Source organism: Parasteatoda tepidariorum, chromosome 5 (assembly GCF_982258835.1).
Source record: "Parasteatoda tepidariorum strain Cologne lab strain chromosome 5, Ptep-v5.0, whole genome shotgun sequence".
Taxonomy (NCBI): Eukaryota; Metazoa; Arthropoda; class Arachnida; order Araneae; family Theridiidae; genus Parasteatoda; species Parasteatoda tepidariorum.
The window spans coordinates 36,450,560-36,475,251 of NC_141759.1; the positions used below are offsets into that span (position 1 = coordinate 36,450,560).

Genomic DNA, 24,692 nt, shown 5'->3' on the forward strand with positions numbered 1-24,692 from the left:
AAATAATTTCCTTTCATTTTTTTTATACTAATTGCACAACTGCATAGTTCAGTTTTTTCAAACTTAAATAAGTACCTATGCTAAGATACGATCGATGCCATGCAAGCTTAAATTAACGTCTTTCAATTTTTACAAAATAAAACAACATTAAATTTCCAACAGACTGATGAAACATTTGTCAATGCAAATTTTTTCAGATCGTGTCCCACCTTATTAGATAATCGGTTATTTGTAACATTCATTATTCTCTTCACTACTTCTATAAAAGGAATATAGCAAAAAAAAGTATTTTACAGTTTCGAATTTCTATTTTACTGCCATAAATAATAATGAGATAAAGAAAATACGAATTATATTGCCAGCGGGACTAATAATTTTAAGTACACATTCGTGGACCTGAAGTCTTAAGTAATTAAAATATGTACATTTCAAACATTATATTGCACCTAAAGTATGAACAAACATGCATATTGTTATAATATGGTCTATTTAAATACAATGATGAAGAGATTTAATAATAACATAGAAAAAAAAATATTAAAATACGAAAATTTTTCAAAGCACATTGCAGTAATGCTTTAAATCTAAGTTTCAAAACAAGTTCAATTATGCATGCCAAGCAAAATAAAAAATTATTTAAATGAATCTAGCATTAGTTCTAAAAGAATATTTAGTTCTTGGAGGTACAATTTCAAAATTATGGAAAAATATACAAGTTATTAAATATATGTACGCACCTTAACGTACAACAATTAATTAAAATGCACATAAAAATATTACTAGTTCGATATAATCTCTCTAATTAGTAATAGATATATCTTATATAGATTTCATAATGCTATGAGATTTCTCTTGACTACTACGCTGTCATAAATTTTGCAAAGGAACACAAGCGTGGAACTGCATGTTCTTGACTGTACTATTTTTAAATATTAAGTAAATATAAACTTAAAAGCTTCATACAAATTGCAGAACTATTAAGTCAAAAGAAAAATGATTAATTTCAGAATGGCTAAACTATATAATAATTGAAATTACTATCGTTTTCGGAAAAAAAGATTCTGTGTCATTTTTCGAAAATCACGTCTGCTTATATGGAATTCTACCCAAATAATAAGCATTTTTGGCATATTTTGGAATCTCCAGAATGTTTCAGTAACGTGTATAAATTTTCTTATGGTGTGTTCTTAGAAGCTAAGAAGTGATGGTCCACATCTGTGGACCAGGGTAATGAATGGTCCGCATCTGTGGACCAAGGTAATGAAAGATCCACATATGAATTGGAATCCCCAGAAAGCTTAAACGTTCACGAATGTTTCAGTAACATGTATAAATTTTCTTATAGCGTGTTCTTAGAAGCTATGAAGCGATGGTCTACATATGTGGACCGAGGTCCATAATGAGTGCCCCCCAAAAAACGGACCACTCTGAATAACTTTTGATCTAATGATCAGATTTTAACGTTCTAGGTCTCAATCTTCATGGTTTGACGGGGTGACCTCAAACATGCTAACTAATTAGTGCATGCCCCCCCAATGGAATACCTTAAGTTACAAAATCAGACACAAAAATGTACTTTCTCTGAATGAACATACCAACCATACTTTTTTTGGCGGATTCAGATTTCTGACCCTTTATTACCATAATTTATAATTTGGCCATAATTTGGGAAATATGGACCCCTTACTTTGGTCAGGAGAGCGATCCAAAGTGTGGACCCCTTAATGTTATTTTAAATTTTTGCGTATTTTGTCATATCTCGAGAAATATTAAACGAGTTGAAAAATTTTTGCACGCAATTATAAAATTCATTTGTCCAAAGACAATTCCATGCAAAAAATATATTTCAGTAAGTATTTATTATCTTCTATAAGTTACTTAATTTGATACTTTTATTATTTGCAATGCATATGATATTATTCTAAAATATTTTTTTTTCTTTTATAGCTCTGAAGCCTCTGAATTTTAAAGTTCGTGTACCTCAATGTCAAGTCAAAGGGCCGATTGAAGTAGAACCAATTCATATTATTGTTTTGTAAGTGAATATTTCTTTTTGAAATTTATTAATTTCTAAAATCCCTGGGAAATTATTAATCTATAATTTTTTTAAAAAGAAGTACGAAGGCTGGTACCTCGGTAATTTTATCCCAGAAATTTATCATGGCAGGATTCACACGGGCAACTAAAAACAGAAACTGTAGTGATTAATAAGATTCAATACTTAGTTAAAAGAGATCAAAATGAGCAACTTTTCCTAGCGTATATTTATTTGTTTACTATAGTATTATACGAAAGGCAAATAATGTTTTTTTGCTTTAAATATAAATAATTTGAATTGCAAGCCATAGCTTTTTACCACCACTTTTTACATTTTTAATCACCTGTGGCATCCCTGTAATCAAGTATACGCATAATAATAGTATACGCATAATAATAGTAATTATTATGCGCAAGTAACGCATAATAATTAGTCCACATTTCGAAAAATTCTACTCCCTCCGTCCCAAATTAATTGGGATAAAGTTTTAACATTCGGGTCAAAAATCTTGTCCCGAATTAGTTGCTAAATTTCAAGAAGGTGGAGTCTTAAATATCTTCAGCTGCCAGTAAATTTAATACACCACGATAGATCGACACCAGAAAGTTTAAGAGTCAAAGTGGGGCGCGGAACACTCGTAGAAACTGCCGAAACATGATTATCTCCATGCAAGATGGTAGTATGGAAGGCCTTTAAAAGGACATCCATACTATCATCAATTTAAAATTACCACCATCAATTTAAAATTTGATTAAAAGTAGGACAATATCCAGAAACATATCTGGAAAAAGGTGTAGCCTCATCGAGATTCATCATTCGTCAGAGATAGGAACGAAGTCTTGACCTAGTGTGTTCAAAAACATTATTTTCCATTTGTAATTTATTCCCGGTCCCCCAAACCTCTAAAAACTTCAAACTTCATTGATAAGTATGAGACTTCAGAGCTAGCGTCAAAAAAATACCCAATGGTAGACAGATCATGGCTTAAAATCCTCTTGCCGTTGGGATAACCGTCAAAGATTTCAGTAGTTTTCCATTCCATGTAACTCAAATTCGTCTTAGTACCATCAAAAAGTCTTCCACGAAGGCAAACTTTCCCCAATACTTGATCTAGGAGTTCTTTGCTTCTGGATTAAACTCAAAATACTGTGAAGTTGAACATTGTTGTAGTTGTAGTTCATTTACGTCCCTCTAGAGCTGCACAATGGGCTATTGGCGACGGTCTGGGAAACTTCCCTGAGGATGATTCGAAGACATGCCATCACAATTTTGATCCTCTGCAGACGGACGGGCACCCCCGCTTCGGTAGCGCGACGACCTACACGCGAAGTCGGGCACTTTACGGTAATACAGTTTAACGAGGACCAATACCGCACACCCTCTGTCCCTACGCAGACTGATCCAAGTGATCACCCACCCGCACACTGACCACAGTCAGTGATGCTTGACTTCGTGATCTGCTGGGAACCGTGTCTTAACGATTAGTCCACTGGGGGTTCAACGCCAGTTATGAAATAAAATCCACCAATTTGTGAATCATAAATTTAAAATCAAATTTTCCCCTATTCTTGATCCAGGAGTTCCTCGCTTCTTGATTGGACTCAGAATACTGTGAAGTTGAACATTGACAACCGTAAAGTTAAAAATGGGCTGGCTGCTCAACGCCAGTTATGAAATAAAATCTAACAATTTGAGAATTAAACATTTAAAACCTTAACTTTGCTACCACTAGAATCATCTGAGCATGTTGGCAGTTATGTATAGGTAATTTTGGATACTTTATAAACATTATAGTATTGACATAGTATATTGATAAGTTTACATGGGATTAAAAGTATTTACTAGTAAAATTTAACTATGTATAGTTAAAAAAATAAATAAGTGTATGTTTCTTATCTTTTCAGATTCATCATCCTTCTGCTTGTAATTCTAATATGCTCCGGATCTTGGCTGGATTGGTACCTCTCAAAAATGGAATTGGAAGACAAAAAGTTTTATGATCCTAGTAAGAAATCAATCAGGGTTTGTTTTAATGAATATTTTAAACTTTTTTTTAATCATATTTGAAAACAATATTAGAATATTAAGGCTTTCTATAGTTAAATGTAATTTTACTTTAAATTGTTAAGAATAAATTTTCAAATCGAATATTTACCATATAGATTACTTAATTGAAATTACATATATTTGCAAGCTTGTTTGCTCAATTTAGGCTTATAAACCTTTGTCACCTAGAAGAACCGATAGAACAAGTTACAGAAGAACCTAACAAAGAATATGTCCAGGATTACGGCGGGATTTGAACCCGCCACTTTCACACAGCTTTTGGCGGGTTATACCGCTCAGCCCAGAAGGCCCCACTAAGTTTATTCGTTCGTTCGTTGTAGTGGAACTGGGAGTCTGAGGCCTTACGGCAAAATAAAGTTTGGGGAGCAAAATGGAGTTCCTGAGAGAGAAAAAAATGGCACTTTGCCATTATTAGGTAATAACAAAATTACAAGTAATAAAAAAGTACATGAAAAAAGGTACAATTAAAGTACAATGAGAAAATAAACTTTACAGTATTTACAGTTTGGGAATGTACACAATGGGGGGGGCGAGTTAAAGGAATGTGAGGATGTGTGTATATGTGTTAGTTAGTGTGGCTCTGTTAAAGTAGAGGCCCGGCCGTCCTGGTAATTACCACCCGCCACTAAGTTTATTAAGTTTCATTTTTTACCATAACTGTTTGAAATTCTAAAATATAGTGATACTTTATAAGTTTTTTTATATTATTTATATATTTAATTAGTTGATTTATTTATTTACTGATAATTTAAATTTTGTTCTCATATTCTTAGAAACATAACTTAATTATATATTCCTATAATTTTCGGTGAATGTAAAAGAATAATAAAAACATTCTCTGACAGAAATAAAAATTTAGTTCAAGACTTCCACAATCGGGAAAATTCGGAATCTGATATTACTCCACAAATTTAGTACCAGCAAAAACAAAATATATTAATGGGATGCCTTAACCATCAATCTAAAGTGCAATAAATTAGTACTTGTATAAAAACAACAAAAAATTTAATCCCCAATGTCATAAAAAAAAATCAATAATAAATTTCAAGCGGCATTTCATACTAACACATTTTCTTCAATTATTTTGTTTTCAATTCAGTATTATAAATGCTATTAAAATATAATAAAATAAATAAATCTGGTGTCAAAAACATGAAAAATAATTTCCTAAAACACATCATGAAAACGCGTTTCGAAAGAAAAAGAGCATCCTTATATCAGACATTTAATTCAACAATTAAATGACTCATTGTTTTCCAACGAAATTGGATTCAAACATTTTTGCTCCTCAATTTTAGAACAAAGAAAATAAAAACATCAATAAAATTCCGTAACCATCAGTCATAAGTGTAATAAATTTAAAAAAGCTAGACATTTCTGGACCTTTGCTTATTGTAAGGTCAACACTTTGAAGCTGTTTCATTAATAGGAGAGCTGATTGTTGACTGATTGTAAGGAAAGCTTCTTACGAAATTCTTAAAATTTAATGAATAAATCAGTACATATTACACCCCATTTTCCTTTTGTCATATTTTTCTCAGTGGTGATTTATTTGAATAATTACACATCATTTAATTCTTGTTTGGCATCATTTGCATAATTTAATTCTTGTACTTAATGTTGTAATAACTGAGTAGTTACAAAAGCAAACAATAAAGATTAAAACATTATTGTTTATTTTATTAACCAAATTCATTTTGACACAATTCATTCTTTTCGCATTGTTCTGAAATCTTTTATAGTTAAGCTTGTTTACAAACGAATACTTTCGTAATAATTTATCATTACTTTTTCGTTAATTCATTATTTATTATTTAAACTATATTAAAAAAGGACACAAACTCATAGTGTTTTTTATTTTTTTTATTTTCATTTATTTATTTATTTACTTATTAGCAGTTTCTATTATAATTAAACAAGCGTAAAAGGGTGTTTATTTATAATTAAAATTTGATTCTATACAGAAAGTTTTTTATAACCCGAAATTAATTTATAAAAATAAATTATGTTTGATAATTTTTAGACGAAAAAAAGCTATCTTAAGTAAAAATGCGTAAGTGTTATGCTCAAATCCTACTAAATTCTGAAGTTCTATTAACTAAAATTAGTCTTAAAAATATCTTTCTTTAGCTAATAAATATTATAATATTTCGAGAATATTATACATTTGTCTAAATGTGAAAACTGTAAAATTGAATTCCTAATATTAAATGGAACAAAATCTATAAAATTTCAGTGAGTATCATGATACATTTGTCGCTATTGTTTTTATTTTTTCAGTACGTATGAGCGCTTGCATGCAAGTTTTAGTTCTCTTTACAATTTAGAATCACATAAAAGTAACTAGTTCAGATTTGTTCTTTTATTATATATTTCTAGGTTTTGGACAAAAAGCTCTCCTAGCATTTTCTATACAAGCCAATTCTCAAAAACTATTATCTTCAGAGAGTCGTACCGGAGGGATGAAATGTCTTCATGGGATCCGTGCCTTGAGCATGACATGGGTCATTCTTGGACACACTTACATTTGGATCATATTTCAGTCACTTAGTAAGTTAAAAAATTTTATTATTGTTGTTGTCTTGTCCAGTAGTGCAAGGAAAATTAAATTTGTCCAAAAGTATCTGAAACAGCTTTGGCCACATCAATAATCTCTATGGAATAGAGGAGTTGCTGCGGGGAATCCGGATGGATCCTGAAGAGCTTCATCAATATGGCTGGGAAATCAAAGACATATTTGGGAGAGAGTTCGGTGTTCGGCTTCTGTAGCTTCGATGGCCATCTGGAAATATTTTCATTCCCTTGAAGTGCTTAGTCCTCAATCTAGCTATGGTTGTGAAATTGGCTCTATCACAGTTTAGGTCAGGGATGGAGCGCTTCTGAGAGGTAGCAGAAAGTAGTCTGCGACTGGCTATCACATCAGCATCAGTTAGGGTCATGCTATTGGGAAGTTGGGAGTTATCTCGGGCCTCCTTGGCCAGGATATCATCTTTCTCATTACCATCGATATCGACGTGTGCTGGTATCCATTGAAGGATACAAGTTCTTTGGGCAGTGGTTATTACGTTTAAGAGCAGGATGATATCTTGGGTGTGTTGGGAGTCTCCTCCTAAAATGACCTGGAGGGCAGAGCGAGAGTCCGAGAATAACAGAAATCCATTAGAATTTTGGATTGCCTAAATAAAATTTACACAACGAATAATAAAATTTTTACTTGTTTCGTGAAAGGAAATGTTTCCCTAATCAAATATCTTGCTGAAAATTTTCGAAATGTTAGAAAAAATTTACAAATCTTTAAGATTGACTTATGATCTGAGTAAAGAAATTAGCAGAATAATGTTGAAAGTTTCAATTGAGGTGATTAAAAAGTCTAATGTTAGCATTAAGCATCATATTGAGCTCTCGGAAAAAATCGGTTCCATGTTGAACCATAATATAGGCCCTTTAAAACCATAATACGTCAAAAATTTGCGGCAGCCTTTTATAAAGTTTTAATATTGAAAATTTTTCCATTCAAGTGGAGCCGTAGAATCATGTAATCAAGTTTAAGAAATATGATAAAGTAGTTCGAGATTTATGGGCATTTAACAACCTTCTTAATGGTACGGAAATTTGAAAAATGTTTTAATCTTCATATAATGAAGTTTTGAACAGTTTAAGTTACACAAAACATCCTGATCACAAGATACGATTTGTCATGTTGACTCGTTTTTAAAACCAATAAGCCTTTACAAGTCGAGACTGAAGAAACAGTAAAAAAAAAATTTAAGTATATTTTATTTTTAAAAAATGGGAAAAAAACATCCTGATTTCAAAAAAACGTTTTGCCATGCAGATCCGTTTGTAAGCTCGTTATAAGGGACTTAAAAACTCGCGACTGATGAATTAAATACATTTTTAAGCATACTTATATCAAACATCCTGATTTCAAAAAGCGTTTTGTCATGCAGATCCGTTTGTAAGCTCGTTATAAGGGACTTGAAAACTCGCGACTGAAAAATTAAATGCATTTTTATGCATACTTAGATCAAACATCCTGATTTTAAAAAGAAAAAAACGTTTTGCAATGCAGATCCGTTTTTAAGCTCGTTTTAAGGGATTTGAAAAGTCGCGACTGAAGAATTAAATACATTTTTAAGCATACTTATATCAAACATCCTGACGTCAAAAAACATTTTGCCGTGCAGATCCGTTTTTAAGCTCGCTATAAGGGACTTGAAAAGTCGAGACTGAAGAATTAAATACATTTTTAAGCATACTTATATCGAACATCCTGACGTCAAAAAACATTTGACCATACAGATCCGTCTTTAAGCTCGCTATAAGGGACTTGAAAAGTCGCGACTGAAGAATTAAATACATTTTTATACATACTTAGATCAAACATCCTGATTTAAAAAAAACGTTTTGCAATGCAGATCCGTTTTTAAGCTCGTTATAAGCGATTTGAAAAGTCGAGACTGAAGAATTAAATACATTTTTAAGCATACTTATATCAAACATCCTGATTTTAAAAAAAAACGTTTTGCAATGCAGATCCGTTTTTTAGCTCGCTATAAGGGACTTGAAAAGTCGAGACTGAAGAATTAAATACATTTTTAAGCATACTTATATCAAACATCCTGACGTCAAAAAACATTTTACCATACAGATCCGTTTTTAAGCTCGTTATAACGGACTTGAAAAGTCGCGACTGAAAAATTAAATGCATTTTTTGCATACTTAGATCAAACATCCTGATTTTAGAAAAAACGTTTTGCAATGCAGATCCGTTTTTAAGCTCGTTATAAGCGATTTGAAAAGTCGAGACTGAAGAATTAAATACATTTTTAAGCATACTTATATCAAACATCCTGATTTAAAAAAAAAACGTTTTGCAATGCAGATCCGTTTTTTAGCTCGCTATAAGGGACTTGAAAAGTCGAGACTGAAGAATTAAATTCATTTTTAAGCATACTTATATCAAACATCCTGACGTCAAAAAACATTTTGCCGTGCAGATCTGTTTTTAAGCTCGTTATAAGGGACTTGAAAAGTATAGACTGAAGAATTAAATACATTTTTAAGCATACTTATATCGAACATCCTGACGTCAAAAAACATTTGACCATACAGATCCGTCTTTAAGCTCGCTATAAGGGACTTGAAAAGTCGCGACTGAAGAATTAAATACATTTTTATGCATACTTAGATCAAACATCCTGATTTTAAAAAAAACGTTTTGCAATGCAGATCCGTTTTTAAGCTCGTTATAAGCGATTTGAAAAGTCGAGACTGAAGAATTAAATACATTTTTAAGCATACTTATATCAAACATCCTGATTTTAAAAAAAACGTTTTGCAATGCAGATCCGTTTTTTAGCTCGCTATAAGGGACTTGAAAAGTCGAGACTGAAGAATTAAATGCATTTTTAAGCATACTTATATCTAACATCCTGATTTCAAAAAACGTTTTGCCATGCAGATCCGTTTTTAAGCTCGATATTAGTAACTTGAAATGTTGAGATTGAAGAATTAAAAACATTTTTAAGCAAATTTATAACAAATATCCTGACTACAAAAACCACTTTGCCTTTCAAATTCGTTTGTAAGTTTGATATTAGGATGTTGAAAAGTCAAAGCTGAGGAGTTAAAAGCATTTGAAAAGCGTTGGCAAATAAGAACGCATTTGGTGTTGAAAAGGTTAACTATTATTTAACCCTTTAATGGGGCCTTTATTTCCAGTAAAGGTAAATTAAAGTATTTTTGGAATTGAAATTGTTTTAAGAACAGTAATTGATATTTAAAAGAACTCATTTAGTTTATAAAAATGCAATTTTTTTGGTGGTGAATATATTTAATATGAACTATTAGGAACTTACTGACTTTTATTTTTCTTTATTTATAAAATAAATTCCTTAAATGCTACAAACTTCGAAAGGAATTATGTATTTTATAACTTTTATACGTTTTTTAAAAGTGACAAATGGTTACCAATTTTATTCAAACTCACTTCAAGAAAGCTGAAGTTATTGAAAAATGGAAACCTAAATTAAAAGTGGTAAAACGTGGTGGTAAGTATACTTACCACGGCCTTCAAAATGGTTAATACTTACAGCTTTTCTTAAGTAGAAGTTTAGCAGTTTAATTAGTTTAAGTATTTTTTTCGCGTGCTAATATTGTGAACCATCAACTAAAATCTGTAAGCATTCTAAGAAAAAGTTATTGTTACCTGGGTCTTGCTAGAACTAGTTAATATGATCGCATTTACACACCTTATCTTTGTAATTAGCTTAATATAAGTTCTAATGCAACAAATATATCTTGCAGGCCAACCCATCAAAGCTAGATATTGGCTTCGTAACATTGAGTTTGAAGCTGTTCTCAACGGATGGCTATCTGTATCCTCTTTCATCTTCCTCAGGTAAGAAGATAATTTAAAATTTATTTAAGAAGCTTGAGACAGTGTAATGATAAGCCACATTTTCTAATTACTCATGGCGTTTCTGATGGAAAGTTAATTGTGCTGAAATCTAGTGGAAAATCTGATGAAATACCTGGATACAATACTAAGAAACAATTTGACATTAAAAATATCTTTTTGAGCAATGGTGCTTATCATTACATTGATCCAAGTTTTTCATTTTACACTAGATTTAGACTTTTTCTGTGATGAAAAGTTTATAGCTGCATTTAATATTAGATGAAAAAAATATTCTTTTTGTTATTTATAGTGGACTGCTAACCACTTTCAGCACTTTGAAATTCATGAATGCTTCCAGGGGACGTCTTAATGTTTTTTTATATATTTTACGTCGATTTCTAAGGTGAGCTACAGTTTTTATTTTAACATTCGAATTTTTTATCTTTGCCTGTGGAACTAAAAATGCGTGTTTCAATCTATACATATATTTAATAAACAAACTTAAACAATTTTTATAAACAGTAGCAACTTAATGTTTTTAAGTTGTTCAAGTTTGTAGAATCTGTTATTGGTGTATGAAGTAAGCAGAGATGCCAACTGCTCCGGACACGCCAAAATAATTTTAAAAACTGTAAATAACTACAGAGTAAATTTTGCAAATATTTGACTACTTTTGCTTGCTTTTTAAAAGGTATAGCATTACATTAGGTGATATGAAGTGGTGAATTATATAATCCTGCGAATTATTTAGAAATAGTGGTGGATGAAATCTACTAAATTGCATTTATTAAACCAAGAATCATAAGTGATAAACTACCACTTTAAAATATATATTTACTGTCCGGAGCAAGTTGGCATCTCTGAATAAGTGCTATCCTTTTGCCACCACAATGTAGCAAAATTTCAAAATGTTTTTAAACACAATGTATATATGTCACGATGTATGGGATAGGGGACGCTGCGCGGCCCAGGTGCCCAGTTCTTTTTAAATAAAGCGAAAGCGAATAAGTGCTATCCTTTTTCCTATCCGACGGAGTTTTGTCCCGTAAATTTTGTAAATAGCTGTAAATACTTGTAAATAATTTTGCGCATTTATTATGTATTTCCCCTTTTCCCTGGGGCTATGTGGCTACTGTGCACCTGTGAAGCTCGGGGTAATACCTCGAAGGGAGGCGAGGCAGTCTGCCACAAAACCTCTTCTCTCTCTCTCTCAAACTTGTTTGTTCAATCTCACTACTTCATTTTAATTTTCTCTCAGTAAAAGATACTGAACCCCAACTTTCACCTTTCAGTTGCGCTTCGGCGATTTATTATTTATTTCCACTCAGATGAATTAGTTAGAGCCCCTAGCGGGACTGATGCTAAGATAACCAACACATATGAGTATATGAGAATAAGTGCTATACAAAATAAGGTAGAATTTTCTAAACATGAGGATTCCTTGACAACGCTTAACAGTATTACCGTTCAATAATAGAATCTTATGTAAATATGAATGTTTATTGCACCATCATGATTATAACATAATTTTTAAATAATTAATTTTAAAATATAATAGTGTTACCTCTAGGAAACATTTTTCAAAGCAAACATATAAGTTGGTAGCTATATTATACAACCTTTCATGACCAAACCTGTGTTAAATATAATCAAAAAGTAAAAAGTGAGAGCAAAATAATTTCATTAACCCTTTTCAAGGCCGTGGTAAGTATACGTACCACCTCGTTTTACCACTTTTAATTTAGGTTTCCATTTTTCAATAACTTCAGCTTTCTTGAAGTGAGTTTGAATAAAATTGGTAACCATTTGTCACTTTTAAAAAACGTATAAAAGTTATAAATACATAATTCCTTTTGAAGTTTGTAACATTTAAGGAATTTATTTTATAAATAAAGAAAAATAAAGGTCAGTAAGTTCCTAATAGGTCATGTTAAATGTATTTACCACCAAAAAAATGGCATTTTTATAAACTAAATGAGTTTTTTTTTAATATATCAATTACTGTTCTTAAAACAGTTTCAATTCCAAAAATACTTTAATTTACCTTTACTAGAAATTAAAGAAAAAGGGTTAATGGCTTTTTCCTAAAAAATTTAATGTAGTAATGTTATATGACAATCATTATATGTCATTTATATATTATACACCATATTAGTCATATATATACACTATTGACAATTTCGATATCAATGTTTGGAACAAAAATTAACCTGCTGTAGTTCAATTAAAGTGACACAATTGTCCTAGAGAACTATTTAATTTAAGTCAAGCTAGGTTGAACAACAAATAAATTTTTATACAAGACGGTTTTTTTGCATTATTTTTCAAACACTTAAAACCATTACCAATTGATAAACTGACTTTTTATGTGTACGTTTAATATTAATATATTGAGGTGACCGAAATTCTTTTAAATCAAATTTATTACTTTAAAGATCAAATCTGAATGGGATCAATCAAATCTTTTCTACGATCAGAGAAAAATTAGAAGCTACCTAAAATTTAAAGCAGGTGGATTTTAAGCAATTATTAGATTTATGGAAGCACAAATAACTTTATAATTGCATAGATAAACAAGTAATGGAAATAACTTTTTAAAAATATTGCCAATGTAAATTTTTAAATTTTTTTGATATAAATTTTTCACTTAATATCAGATTGTATCCTTCATTGTTGATTGTCCTGGCATCTATGTTCTTCTTGCCGTGGATATCCACTGGACCTTTCTGGGCTGATCTTCCTGGTAAAGAGGTTGAACAATGCCGGCGTTACTGGTGGGGAAATCTTCTCTTCATCAACAACTTAATATCCGTAGATAAGATGGTAAGTACCTTTAAAGATATCCATATGTTAGAGAGCTTGAACACTTTCAAGTACCATCCCACACTTTCACCTACGGTGGTTTTGCGTAGCGCAGAATTAAGACCGATTCATCTCGGTTCTTTACGGAGCTTGTGCGCATTGAACGCGCGTCATTGACGTGCAGGATGCTATGCGAAATTGTTAAATGGAATCTTTCTAACTCAGTGCTATGTATTTTAACATTGTTGATCCATTTAACTCTTCAAAAGTGCATAAACTCTCGTATTCAATTAACTCTTCTCTGAACATTTAAACATTTGCGCAGACTATTTAAAAAACAAATTACAAGCAGTTTATCAAAATTAGGACTCCCGGTGGCTGAGCGGTAGCGCTTCGCGCTATCATGCCACAGATCCCTGGTTCGATCCTCGGGCCTGGCAAGGTTGACTCGCCTTCCATTTCTTCAGTGGGTCGATAAATGAGTACCAAGCATGCTTGGGAACTAAACACTGGGGGTTCCGCGTTCGGTTGACCACCTGACCGGAACATCTGCTCCTGCACCCCAGAGCCCAAGGTCAAGAAAACTGACCTTGGCCCTCTATGGGCTGTCGCGCCGGTGAGTTTAGTTTTAATTTTTATCAAAATTAATATGAAAAATAGTTTGAATCTCTTAAAAAGTTTATTAGTTTATTTATTTATTTAGCTTTAAATTTAGATTATTTCAATAAAATCTCAATATCATCCGAATTTCTTTAACCCGAACACCACTATTAACCGAAATCAATTCCAGAAAGTTTGTTCCTTTTTTTTCTTTTTGCTTTAAATTTAAATTATAGTAACTTAATAAAATCTATATTATCCGGATCACATTTGACTCGAATACCAATTTTAATCGAAATCGATTCTAAAAACCCTTTTTGCACCTATGCACTAAATTTTGCTTTAGTTTTTCTAAAGAAATGTGAAATTTGTAAACTTCGTAGTTCCTTTATCTTGTTATCAACGTAGTTTAGATTGACCATAACGGCCTATCGTATTATGTTATTCGTTCAAAATAATTTTAATTACAAAATAATTTTACCTAATCATCCGAATATTTAGATGATTGAAAGTAGGAACTGTCCCCATTCCTTTGAATAATTGAAGTCCTTTTGTGTCTTAATTATCTACATTTCGGAGTTAAACTTTTGTACACCAATTTTCTTATTATAGTGCATGCAACACTCATGGTACATATCTACAGATATGCAGCTTCATGTATTTGCTCTCATCATACTTCTTCCATTGTACAGGTAATATAAAAAAATATTTTCTACTACTACTCTTTGCTAATTTAATAACACATTTCCTTAATGTTATTTACATATTATAGAGCTGTAAATTCTCCCCAAAAGAAAAAAAAACTGGTAGTAAAACTATTTCAAAAGCACGCTAGTTTTGAGAAGAGAAAACTGTGCGTTACAACAGCTTATTTTATTTATTTATTTTTTATAACAAAAAGTGTAATTTAAACTGAAATTATATTTTAAATAATCGAAATTAAGTTTTTTTTTAAAACTAAAATGGTAATCATTTTAATGAAAATTTCTAACTCTCTACCACTTTTCTTAAAAAGCACTGATACAAAGTGTAGCATTAACACAACGTCAGAGGAGCGAGGGTCTTATTTTTTTTTTAATAGTTGTGAAAAAAAGTCTTGCACTTGTAACTGACAATACTAACAGGGATGCCACAGGTGGCTTCCCTGTTATAGAAAAAGTGGTAGAAAATCATTTCGCTTTTATTTATTTATTATCTCTTCAATTATTCAATCATAATTACTACTGTGGCTTACATTTCAAATCATTAATATTTCAAACAAAAATATTCTTTGAATTCACTTTCAATAATAAACTGAAAATAATGTGCTTATAAAAAGTTGATAATTTTAATTTCTTTTCATGAAATTTTGAATTTTAAATATCAGCACTTATTTCATTTTTAATCACCGGTGGCAACTTTGTACTACATATTCTATTTTCAAAGTATTATGCATATAAATCTACCACAACCATTAAAATACTTGGCCAGGTAGAAGCTAATCGACAAGATAATATACCTGATTATTACGAATTGCACCCTCACTTATCAAAGAAAGAAATCCTAGACTTAAAGCTCTATCTACTAAAAGCAAAATTCGCGGACCTGATTATCGCCTTGGCTCAATAGGCAAGGGCCTAGGGCCCACAATTTCTGAGAGGCCTAAAAAATTAGTAAAAAGTTTAATGAAAGGTGGGCTAGCTTTGTGTTGCCTTAAGTATTAAGTAAAAAACAGTGTTACAACAAACAGTATTAAATAAAAATCAGTGACTTGTAGCAAATATCACTGATTTCAATTGTTTGTGGTCACCAAACTATTTTTATATAACATTGTTTTGTTGTTTTATATTTTGCTTTAATTTATAGACACGTAAAATTTATCTAAAAAAATAATCTTTAATTGTCTGCTTTCAAAATTTCTCAGAATGTTTCTCTTGAATCATGCAGTTCAATAGATTCTTTTTCATTATTAGGACTACTCTTCAGTAATTTAATTTCAAAATATCTTGTAAGGGGCCCGGAAAATTTGGTGGGCCTTGGGCCTGAATTTCTCTTGATCGATCCCTGACAATTCGCATCATATGTTAGGAATGGGATTATAACTGAAGAAACTACTAATCGCTCTATACCACTGCCCGCGGAAGAAAAAAAAGCTTTATTATATATACTATATATCTTTTTAACGGCAAGCACTTGGGGTTTGTCCCATTGGCCACAGAAATGCCAGAACTGATACTCTCTTCTCGTTACCCAGTGGGCACCTGTGGCGAAGCCACGGCGGTGGAGCAGCGTCGCCCACGTCACACAACCACAAACCCGTTTATAGGGCCGGTCACATTCACAAAGAGGAAAGGACATAGAACACAGAGAGAGAAAGAAACATCCATGCCCTGAGCAGGATTCGAACCCGCGGCCAGACACGCTAACCACTCAGCCACCTAGTCGGCAGCTTTACTATATTAAGCAGCAGAGTTTAGCTATCCCACGAATTTCATGTGCCAAAGCAGCAGGCCGAAGCTATCTTATTTATTTGGTCGCCTTTGCATATTATTTATTACATGACTTGGCTATCTTATTTATCTTATGGGCAACTGCAGTTAGCTATCTGATTTTAATTATCTCCAATTGCATGTCAAAGGTTAAAATAATAATTCTAATTAAACATGTATTTTTCTGCTTTCTTTTCCTTGTTAACCTGACTCTTTTCTGTTTATCCAAATTATAAATCTATAGGAGTTCATCAGTTGGGTTAATAATTGCCTTAGGACTCACTTTGGGAAGTTCATTAGCAGTAGGAATCATTACCTATGTAAATAGCTACGATCCAACCATACTTATTTCGACAGCCAACCTGCCGTAAGTGATAAAAAAAAATTTCTATACTGTTTTTTTTTTTTTTTTTTTTTAATTATCCGTCATAAATATGTCTTTTCATGTTCTTGTGTTTATAGATTAATGAAAAAAATAGTTGAAGACGTACACGTAAAGGCATATACTTACCTAGGACCTTATTGTGTTGGTGTTGTGACGGCATATCTTCTTCTTAAGTTCCCGAAAGTCAATATGAGAAATGTGAGTACAAATTAAAAATGGTAAAATTAATTTCATATTTAATTATCATACTGGGTAAATATAAAAGAAAATATTCGATTAATCAGTACTGAACAGCACTATGAAATCATACACGATAGACTAAAATGTACAAACCGACACAATAAATAAAGCTAAAATATTTCCATTTATTTATTTACTATTATTTGTTGCCCCTCCCTGAAGCTTATAGTAAGCAGAACACGTTTTTAGTAGTTCAATCCCACTAAAATAACGATTAACTGCATTCAGTACCTTTTAAGAATGAGGCTATAGCTCAAGGTCTAATCGTGATGGTTAAAATTTACCATAATTACGTGATTTCTTCTGGTTCCACTTTTCCATTAATTCGGTTTTTCAGTACGTAACTATTTTGTTTTTTCATTTCTATTGGAGATTTGCAAGCTCCGTCACGCGTGGGTAAGTCAATCAATTTCAACACACATGCGTGACGTCGCTTGCGAAGTATCCAATTGACTCGTATCTGAAAATTGATTCAGCATGATAATAAATCCAAGCCTTAAAGTTGTAACACAACTACATGATAAGACACAATCATGTGATTAGTTGCAAGTACATTATTACCGTTGATTTTAAATTATTTATTTTCATAGAAACAAGTTTTAAGTGTGAAACAAGTGCCGTCATCGTTGGTAAATCGTGGCATTTGTCGATTCAAAAGCCAATCTGGTTAGACATACACGCGCGACGTCGCTTACATATATTCAATTAAATCTAATTTAAATCACATGGTAAAGCATAATCACTTCACTTCTTCTCAAATTACAAATACCCAATAACTGTAAATAAAATAAACATGTGGTTTCAGATAACATTAGGAATCAGATAACATTAGGAATACTAATTTGGCGATGTAGTCTGCCCATTTTACCACATTAACGTTGATCATTTTATTTTTATTTTATAACTGTCGTTGAACAGCCGTCCCAATTTTGGGTTTACGAGTACCAGTGTTCGACTCTATAGCCTTATAATTTTGAACCCAATCCAGAAGACTAGGGAGCTCCTGGATCAAGTATTGGGAGAAATTTGGTTTCAAGGAGAACTTTATCATGAAATGCACCCGCATTTGCGCTACATAAAAAGGAAAACCTCGAAAACCTTCCCCGGTTAGCTTGAAGGCAGGGGAACTCTTATCCTAGATCCATCTACCTCTGAGGATATTTTACGTCAGAATCGTTTTCGGTGCGAGCTGGGTGCGGAATTCGCATGGACTAGTATTCGCTGAGATTCGAACCCAGTTCACCTCATTGGGAGGCGCACGCTTTATCATCTGAGCCATCGCGGCTTAACATTGATCATTGAATCTTTCTGACTTAAGGGGTATAAAATAATTAAATATTAAAGTAAATGCAATAAAATCTCTTTTTTATGAAATAAAGTTGTAAACTAGCAAACAACACTGATGTCTTCAAAATATTTGAAGAAATAGAAAAGTCTATGATTTGATTTAAAACAATAGTTAACATATAACCAATGAGAAAATTCCAACCGTGTTGTTTCGAACGAATTTTAGCCGCTGTCCAAATTTCATGACGATAGAACAAACAGTCCTGGAGACACCCGCAAACACAAAAAATCCTTCATTCTATTATCACATATTATTTACAATATCGAAAAAAGTTCAAGAAAATTATGGTGACTAAATAAAATGTTAGCTACAGTTACAGTTTTATAGCCTCGAAACAACTTTAAAACTTAATGCAGCATCATTTCTAGATACGGGTAATTAATGTTTGAAAAATTATTGAACTTTGGAAAAAAAAGCCTAATGTGGTGAAATTTCAGCGCCATCTTTGAAATAAATATATTGACAATAAAAGCATAATGGTTAAGGCGTTTTCCTTTGAGTTGTCATTGTGAAGCACATTGGTTTGATTACCGGTGGCGGTTTCTCGCCCACCAAGCTTCAGATCGGTGGGTATTAGCTTGTCCGGGAAGTAAATGTTGTTAGTACAAATGCGGCTGATCACAGCTGGTCACGGAAGCGTGTTGGCTTAACCTCCATAACCCATTTGGCTCACGTTACTTTTGGAACGTGAGCACTTTAACGAACGAACTTTAAATTTACTACAAATATTTTCAATTCTTTCATATTTTTACAAGCTTAAACAATGCAACGTTGTATTAACTTTTCAAAGATTAAAAAAAAAAAAGAATTAGATCACAAACGCTTTCCATTTTCACGAAACTGTGGCTTTTTTTTATGTCGACATTCTGCTCCATTTTCGTGATTGGGTACTTGCAACTGGAGAAGAAGTGAAATAATTATGCCTGACTATGTGATTTGAATCAGATTTAATTGGATAGCGACGTCACGCATGTGTTTCAAACCTGGTTGACATCAAAATCGACTAAGGCTACGATTTACCTACGATGACGTCACATGCAGGTATCCAATTAGCATAGAGAGCGCTGACTAAAAATGGTGAAAACTTAACATTACAGTAGAGTGAAAAACTGTTTCTTAGACGTGCATAATGATATATTCTTTTTTATTGTAATCGCATTTTTTTTAATTGAAAAGAGTTACTTTGGTAGAGCTTTCAGCATCATGCAAAATGAGAGTAGGAAGCTAAAAGCCTTTTTTTTCCCTTCTTTTTTCAATGCCATTATAATGTCCAAAGCATTTTTAAACAAATATTAAAATGCATTGGAATTATTTCGAAATTGCTGGTATTAAAGCTAAAAAGAAGTTATGAACTTCCTCTTCTCATTTTGGTCAATTCGAATTTTGCATCAGTAAAAATGGAATAGAAGAGAAAGTTTGTTTACATAAAGTTGATATCGAAGTATTTCCCAATTTTTGTCCAACCCCTGTATAAATGCATTTCTTTTTACTGCTTGTACTTGTTTGTTTTCATAAGTTAGTTTAAATAATGCAATTTTTTAGCGCTTCAAACTCATTGGTTGGTGCCTGGCAGTAATTCTTGGACTGTCTTCTGTATATGGAACTCATACGTGGAACACAGGCAACTTTCCTCCAGCGGAAGTAACAGCTACCTACGCAGCGCTCCACCGGACAGCCTTTGCTGTTGCTTTGGCTTGGCTGTCCTATGTGTGCATCAGCGGAAACTCCAGTAAGCATATTACTTCATTGAACTCATCATGAATATTACTGCTTGTAATTTAAAACATTGGCAGAACATTTTTTTTTTTTTTGATTCATTGACTTTTTCACAACGAACGTTTTATGTATGTACATTGTAAATACCGTTTCTTTTCAAATTAAGGTAGTTTATTTTATGCTTATGAAATTAAAACAACGGAAAGAAAGAAAAATCGAAGCACGAAAAGAACATACTGTAATTTTGATTCTATAATGTGTACATTTCTGCTTCTTTATTTGTGCTTCATCCACGTTGTTTTGCTTCATTTCCCGTTTCTTTCTATTCACTACCTTTATCAGTCTTTCCTAAGAAGAGAAAAAGCCAGCACTTGAAAACAATACATGATAATCATGTTTAATACACGTGTGTTAAAATACTATTTATATACTAAGCTGCCGACTTGCTCCGCTTTTTGGGGGTGGGGGGAGGGATTAGAGGTGGATAAGTTTATGCTGTAAACATGATTTATAATTTAAAATATTTAATTTAAAATCATTTTTCCCACTACTATATGTGAATAATAAAATACATTCAAAACTATTACCATGAATTGGCCAGAAAACTGAATTTGAGCTAGGTAATAATATATGTTACTGGATAATTCAAGGTTTATAATTAATAAAAGCTCAAATTTTATAAATACATTTTAATTCAATGATTTTCCTAGAAATCATTAATACTTATTGAATATTGGAGGAGAATGTTAGTTATAAAAATTTTATCAACGGATTTGCCCGCATTGGATTTGCACAACGAACCTTGTAGCCGAGCGAAAACGTGAGGTCGTTGTATCGTGAGCGTACAAAAATACTGTTAATATTAACTCCTGGCTAAAAAACAAATACTTAGACATAAAAGTATCCTTTAAAGTAGTAGTTCATGGGTGAAAAAAAACATTTCAAATAATATGCTGGTTTGGGATTGCCATTTACGTTAAATAACATAGGTCAAGATAACTGCGAAGACCTCTTGTTTTAACTTGAAGATAAACCATGCACATTTCATAAAATTAGTGAATGCAATTTTCATATACGAAAGGCATGATAGAAAACTTATTGCATCCTTTGACAAGAAACTTATTCATACACACATTATGAATGAAAATGATCATAAATTGCGAACACCCAGATTTGAGATAAGAATTTTGAGGGTTATATCACTCTTCCCTCATTCAAAAGGGATTCAAGATGTTTCACTTTTATTATGTAGTGACAGCGAAGGAGATATGGCTTAAATGATTTTTTTTTTAAATTTTTCTAATCAAATGATTACATTTAGGCCGCTATATTGGAATGAATGGCTCAATACGGAAGTTCGAATGGACATTAAAATAACATTGCATCTATAGACTTACTGTATTTTAACAAACGGGAATTTAAACATCGGTCGTTATAATGGAATGGTCAGAGCCGTTGTGGCTAAGGGGATAGAGCGTTCACTTTCAAATAGTTGGAACCGGGCTCGAATCCCAGCGATGGCGGGTCGATACGAATTCCGCACCCGGGTCGTCCTGACCACAATAAAAACCTAACTAACTCCCTGGCATTACAGTCCATGTTGGACCATGGCCTCACTAACAATTTTTCTCCAAAGTCGCCTGTCTCTAGCTCTTTGTTTCCAGTTTCGCACCTTTAGAATCTTAAGGTCTTTCATCTCGTCTCCATCCTCGTCTTACCATCTCTTGGCCGGCATTCCTCTTTTCCTTTGGCCCTGGCACTGCCCCTTGAATATCTCCTTAGTTTCCTCTGTTTTCCTCCATTCTTTCAAGTTGGTCTAGCCATTGAATTCTCTTTGCTGTTACATAATTTATTACATCTTTTTTTTTTTAAATAGTCTTGAAATTTCGAAATTGTATCGCCTTCTCCTGAGCTTAAACTCTTTGACAGGTTCAAAAATAGTTCAGACAGATTTTTTATCAATCTCGAGTTGAACCTTGGTGGCACAGGGGATAGAGCGTTCGAAATTCAGCGATGGCTGGTCGATGCGAATCCGCATCCGGCTTGCACCGACCACATTGATGACATAAAATATCCTCAGTGGTAGACGGATCATATGTTAGAGTCCCCTTGCCGTCAGGCTAACCGTAGGAGATTTTCGTAGTTTTCCTCTCCCTGTAACGCAAATGCTAGTTAGTCCCATCTAAAAGTCCTCCACAAAGGAAAATTTCTCCCAATACTTGATCTAGGAGTTCCCTTGTCTTCTAAATTGGGTTCAAAATTAAAAGACTACGGAGATGAATACTAGTAGTAGTAAACCCAAAATACGATGGCTGTTCCACAACCGTTATAAAATATGAAGTTATAGAATGGAATGGTCATTTTAATGGGGATCATAGACTGTATATACTTTGCATCCTTAACTATTGAGTGCAAGGACCTTATTTCTGCACAAATTATTGGTAAAATAACTTCCCATCGACATTTAAAGATCACGGGAGTTGGTTGTATGTATATTTCCCACGGCCTTATGTTCAAGTTCACATTTCTGCTTGTGTAAAACTTTAATAATAGTTGTATTTTGTACTCTTACAGGTTCTGTTTCAGCGTTTCTAAAATTTCGCCCATTTGTCTTCATGAGTCGTTTGACTTTCATGACCTATTTGGTGCAAGGACCTGTCATATGGATCAGATATGGGTCTGTAAAGGAACGCATGTACTTCAGTCATTATAATATGGTGAGTCATATTACATCAAATGAAATAAAAGTGTTCAAAATCATGAAATTACTAATCCGATTTCTCATATTTCAGCTATACGAATACTTGGGGAACATTATATTGTCTCTAACTGTGGCTTTTGTCGGTCATATTCTCGTGGAAGCACCATTTTCAAATTTGGAAAGACTTCTTCTGTCCAGAGCAGTGAAAATACCAGCTGAAAAACCTAGTGACCTGTGTCAAGTACGGACACATGTTGATGTGATTCCTAATAATATAGCGCCAGATCTAAAAGAGAAGATACAGAACACGTGATACTGAAATTATTTTGACTAAAGCATCAGAAAAGGTTGAAAACAGATTATTTCTGCCAACTTAGTGTTGCTGTGTATTTACGCATTCACTTCTTTAAGAGAACTATTTGAAAGAACTTAATAATTTTATCAAAGTTATTTTTGCGAGTATTTATAGAAAGTAAACTGTTTTTCTTTTTGGAGGTTGTGAAGTGCTTTATAATTGAATTTCTGGACGTTTTCTTTTATAAAAGAATCATAAATTCGATTACGATGTGTAACAACACTTAAAGATGTTTTCTGTGACATAAGAAAATGAATATCTTTGTGATATCTACAAATATGTTTGCGAAATCTGCAACAATTTATTGAAGAGCTTAAAAATGAACCAGGTAAGTGACATTTTTAGAGTGGCTATAAGCAAAGTAAAAAGAAGAAAAAAGTATCCGAACTATTTTATTATAGATATATTAGAAGACGGGGCTAATAATAATTTGTCGAACTTAATTTTTCCCTACCTATTTTGAAATAAGAATCATGCAAGCATATTAAAGACTTGCATAGTTATATTCCTGGGCGTCACTGGCTGGAATATTGAGTAATGTCTTCCCCTCAACAGTTAGAAAACTCCTAAAGTCTCCCTCAATACTTTCAGACATGCAAAGAAAATTTTCGTGAACTATTATCGATAAAGATTCTTTAAAGTTTAAAATAATAAAAAGATAAAAATATTTAATATTTTTGACGGTATTTAGCACATTTAAGAATTTTTTTACCCTTCTTCTGTGCGAAATTTAGAGCTATTGTCACTGTGTAATTTAATTCACTGGGTAAATAATGTCACTGTGTAATTTACTGTCATTGTGTAGTTTAAAAATTGGATCCTGAAACGCCCATGGTTATATCAAAATTAAAGTGAAAGCAAAATCAATTCGGTTACATTAAACTTACTCATATCGATACAGTCACTTTTTGTCATTTTTAGTGACAGATAATCTCTGAAAAATGTCACTTACCTGCTGCATCTACAAAGCTCTCAATTTCCCGATTTTATGACAATTTTCTTAGAAAGACTTAACAATGATTATATATATATATATATGTACATACATACATACAGGATGTGGACCAAATAACGGAATAATCAAATATCTTTCTCAAACAAAAAAAAATACTTGGAGAATTATTTTATAAATTTACAAGTGTTTAGATCATGCGATTTCTCACACTTCTCAATGAAGTTTAAAGCTTTTGGAGGGGTATGTTAAGAACGACAATAAAATACGAACAGAAAACAGTGTTTTTGAACACCCTATGCCAAAAAATATAGTACTAAATTTGTAATTTATAAAAATTATTTTGGAAATATACGATAAATGCAAAAAATTTCATAAACTTAGCTTAAATATTTATGGAAATAAGGACATTTTTATAAAAAAAAAAATTAAAAAAAAATTTATAAAAAAAATTCTTAGATTTTTTTGCTATAACTTTAAAAATATTTAATAAAATTAAACAAAATTTTTAGAGCAATTTTAAATTAATTGCAAAATTATTGCTTTAAAATTTGAATAAATTCGTTTAAAACTGCGCAAGGTATGGGTAATTCAAGTAGTTTTTATTACACTGACCA

General features: G+C 32.3%; 1 protein-coding gene across 1 annotated transcript in view; it reads left to right on the forward strand.

Annotated features, from left to right (window-relative positions):
• The window catches only part of LOC107452438 (nose resistant to fluoxetine protein 6-like), a 71,360-nt gene extending 46,962 nt beyond the window's left edge, over positions 1-24,398 (forward strand). Inside the window, exons 5-16 of the mRNA XM_016068913.4 lie at positions 1,948-2,035; positions 3,943-4,043; positions 6,485-6,655; positions 10,415-10,508; positions 10,819-10,911; positions 13,166-13,331; positions 14,523-14,602; positions 16,623-16,745; positions 16,841-16,961; positions 19,894-20,080; positions 22,642-22,784; positions 22,860-24,398. Coding sequence (XP_015924399.3) covers positions 1,948-2,035; positions 3,943-4,043; positions 6,485-6,655; positions 10,415-10,508; positions 10,819-10,911; positions 13,166-13,331; positions 14,523-14,602; positions 16,623-16,745; positions 16,841-16,961; positions 19,894-20,080; positions 22,642-22,784; positions 22,860-23,081 — 1,589 coding nt within the window. The 3' untranslated portion in view covers positions 23,082-24,398. The remainder of the gene's footprint in view (positions 1-1,947; positions 2,036-3,942; positions 4,044-6,484; positions 6,656-10,414; positions 10,509-10,818; positions 10,912-13,165; positions 13,332-14,522; positions 14,603-16,622; positions 16,746-16,840; positions 16,962-19,893; positions 20,081-22,641; positions 22,785-22,859) is intronic.
• The last annotated feature ends 294 nt before the right edge of the window (positions 24,399-24,692 follow it).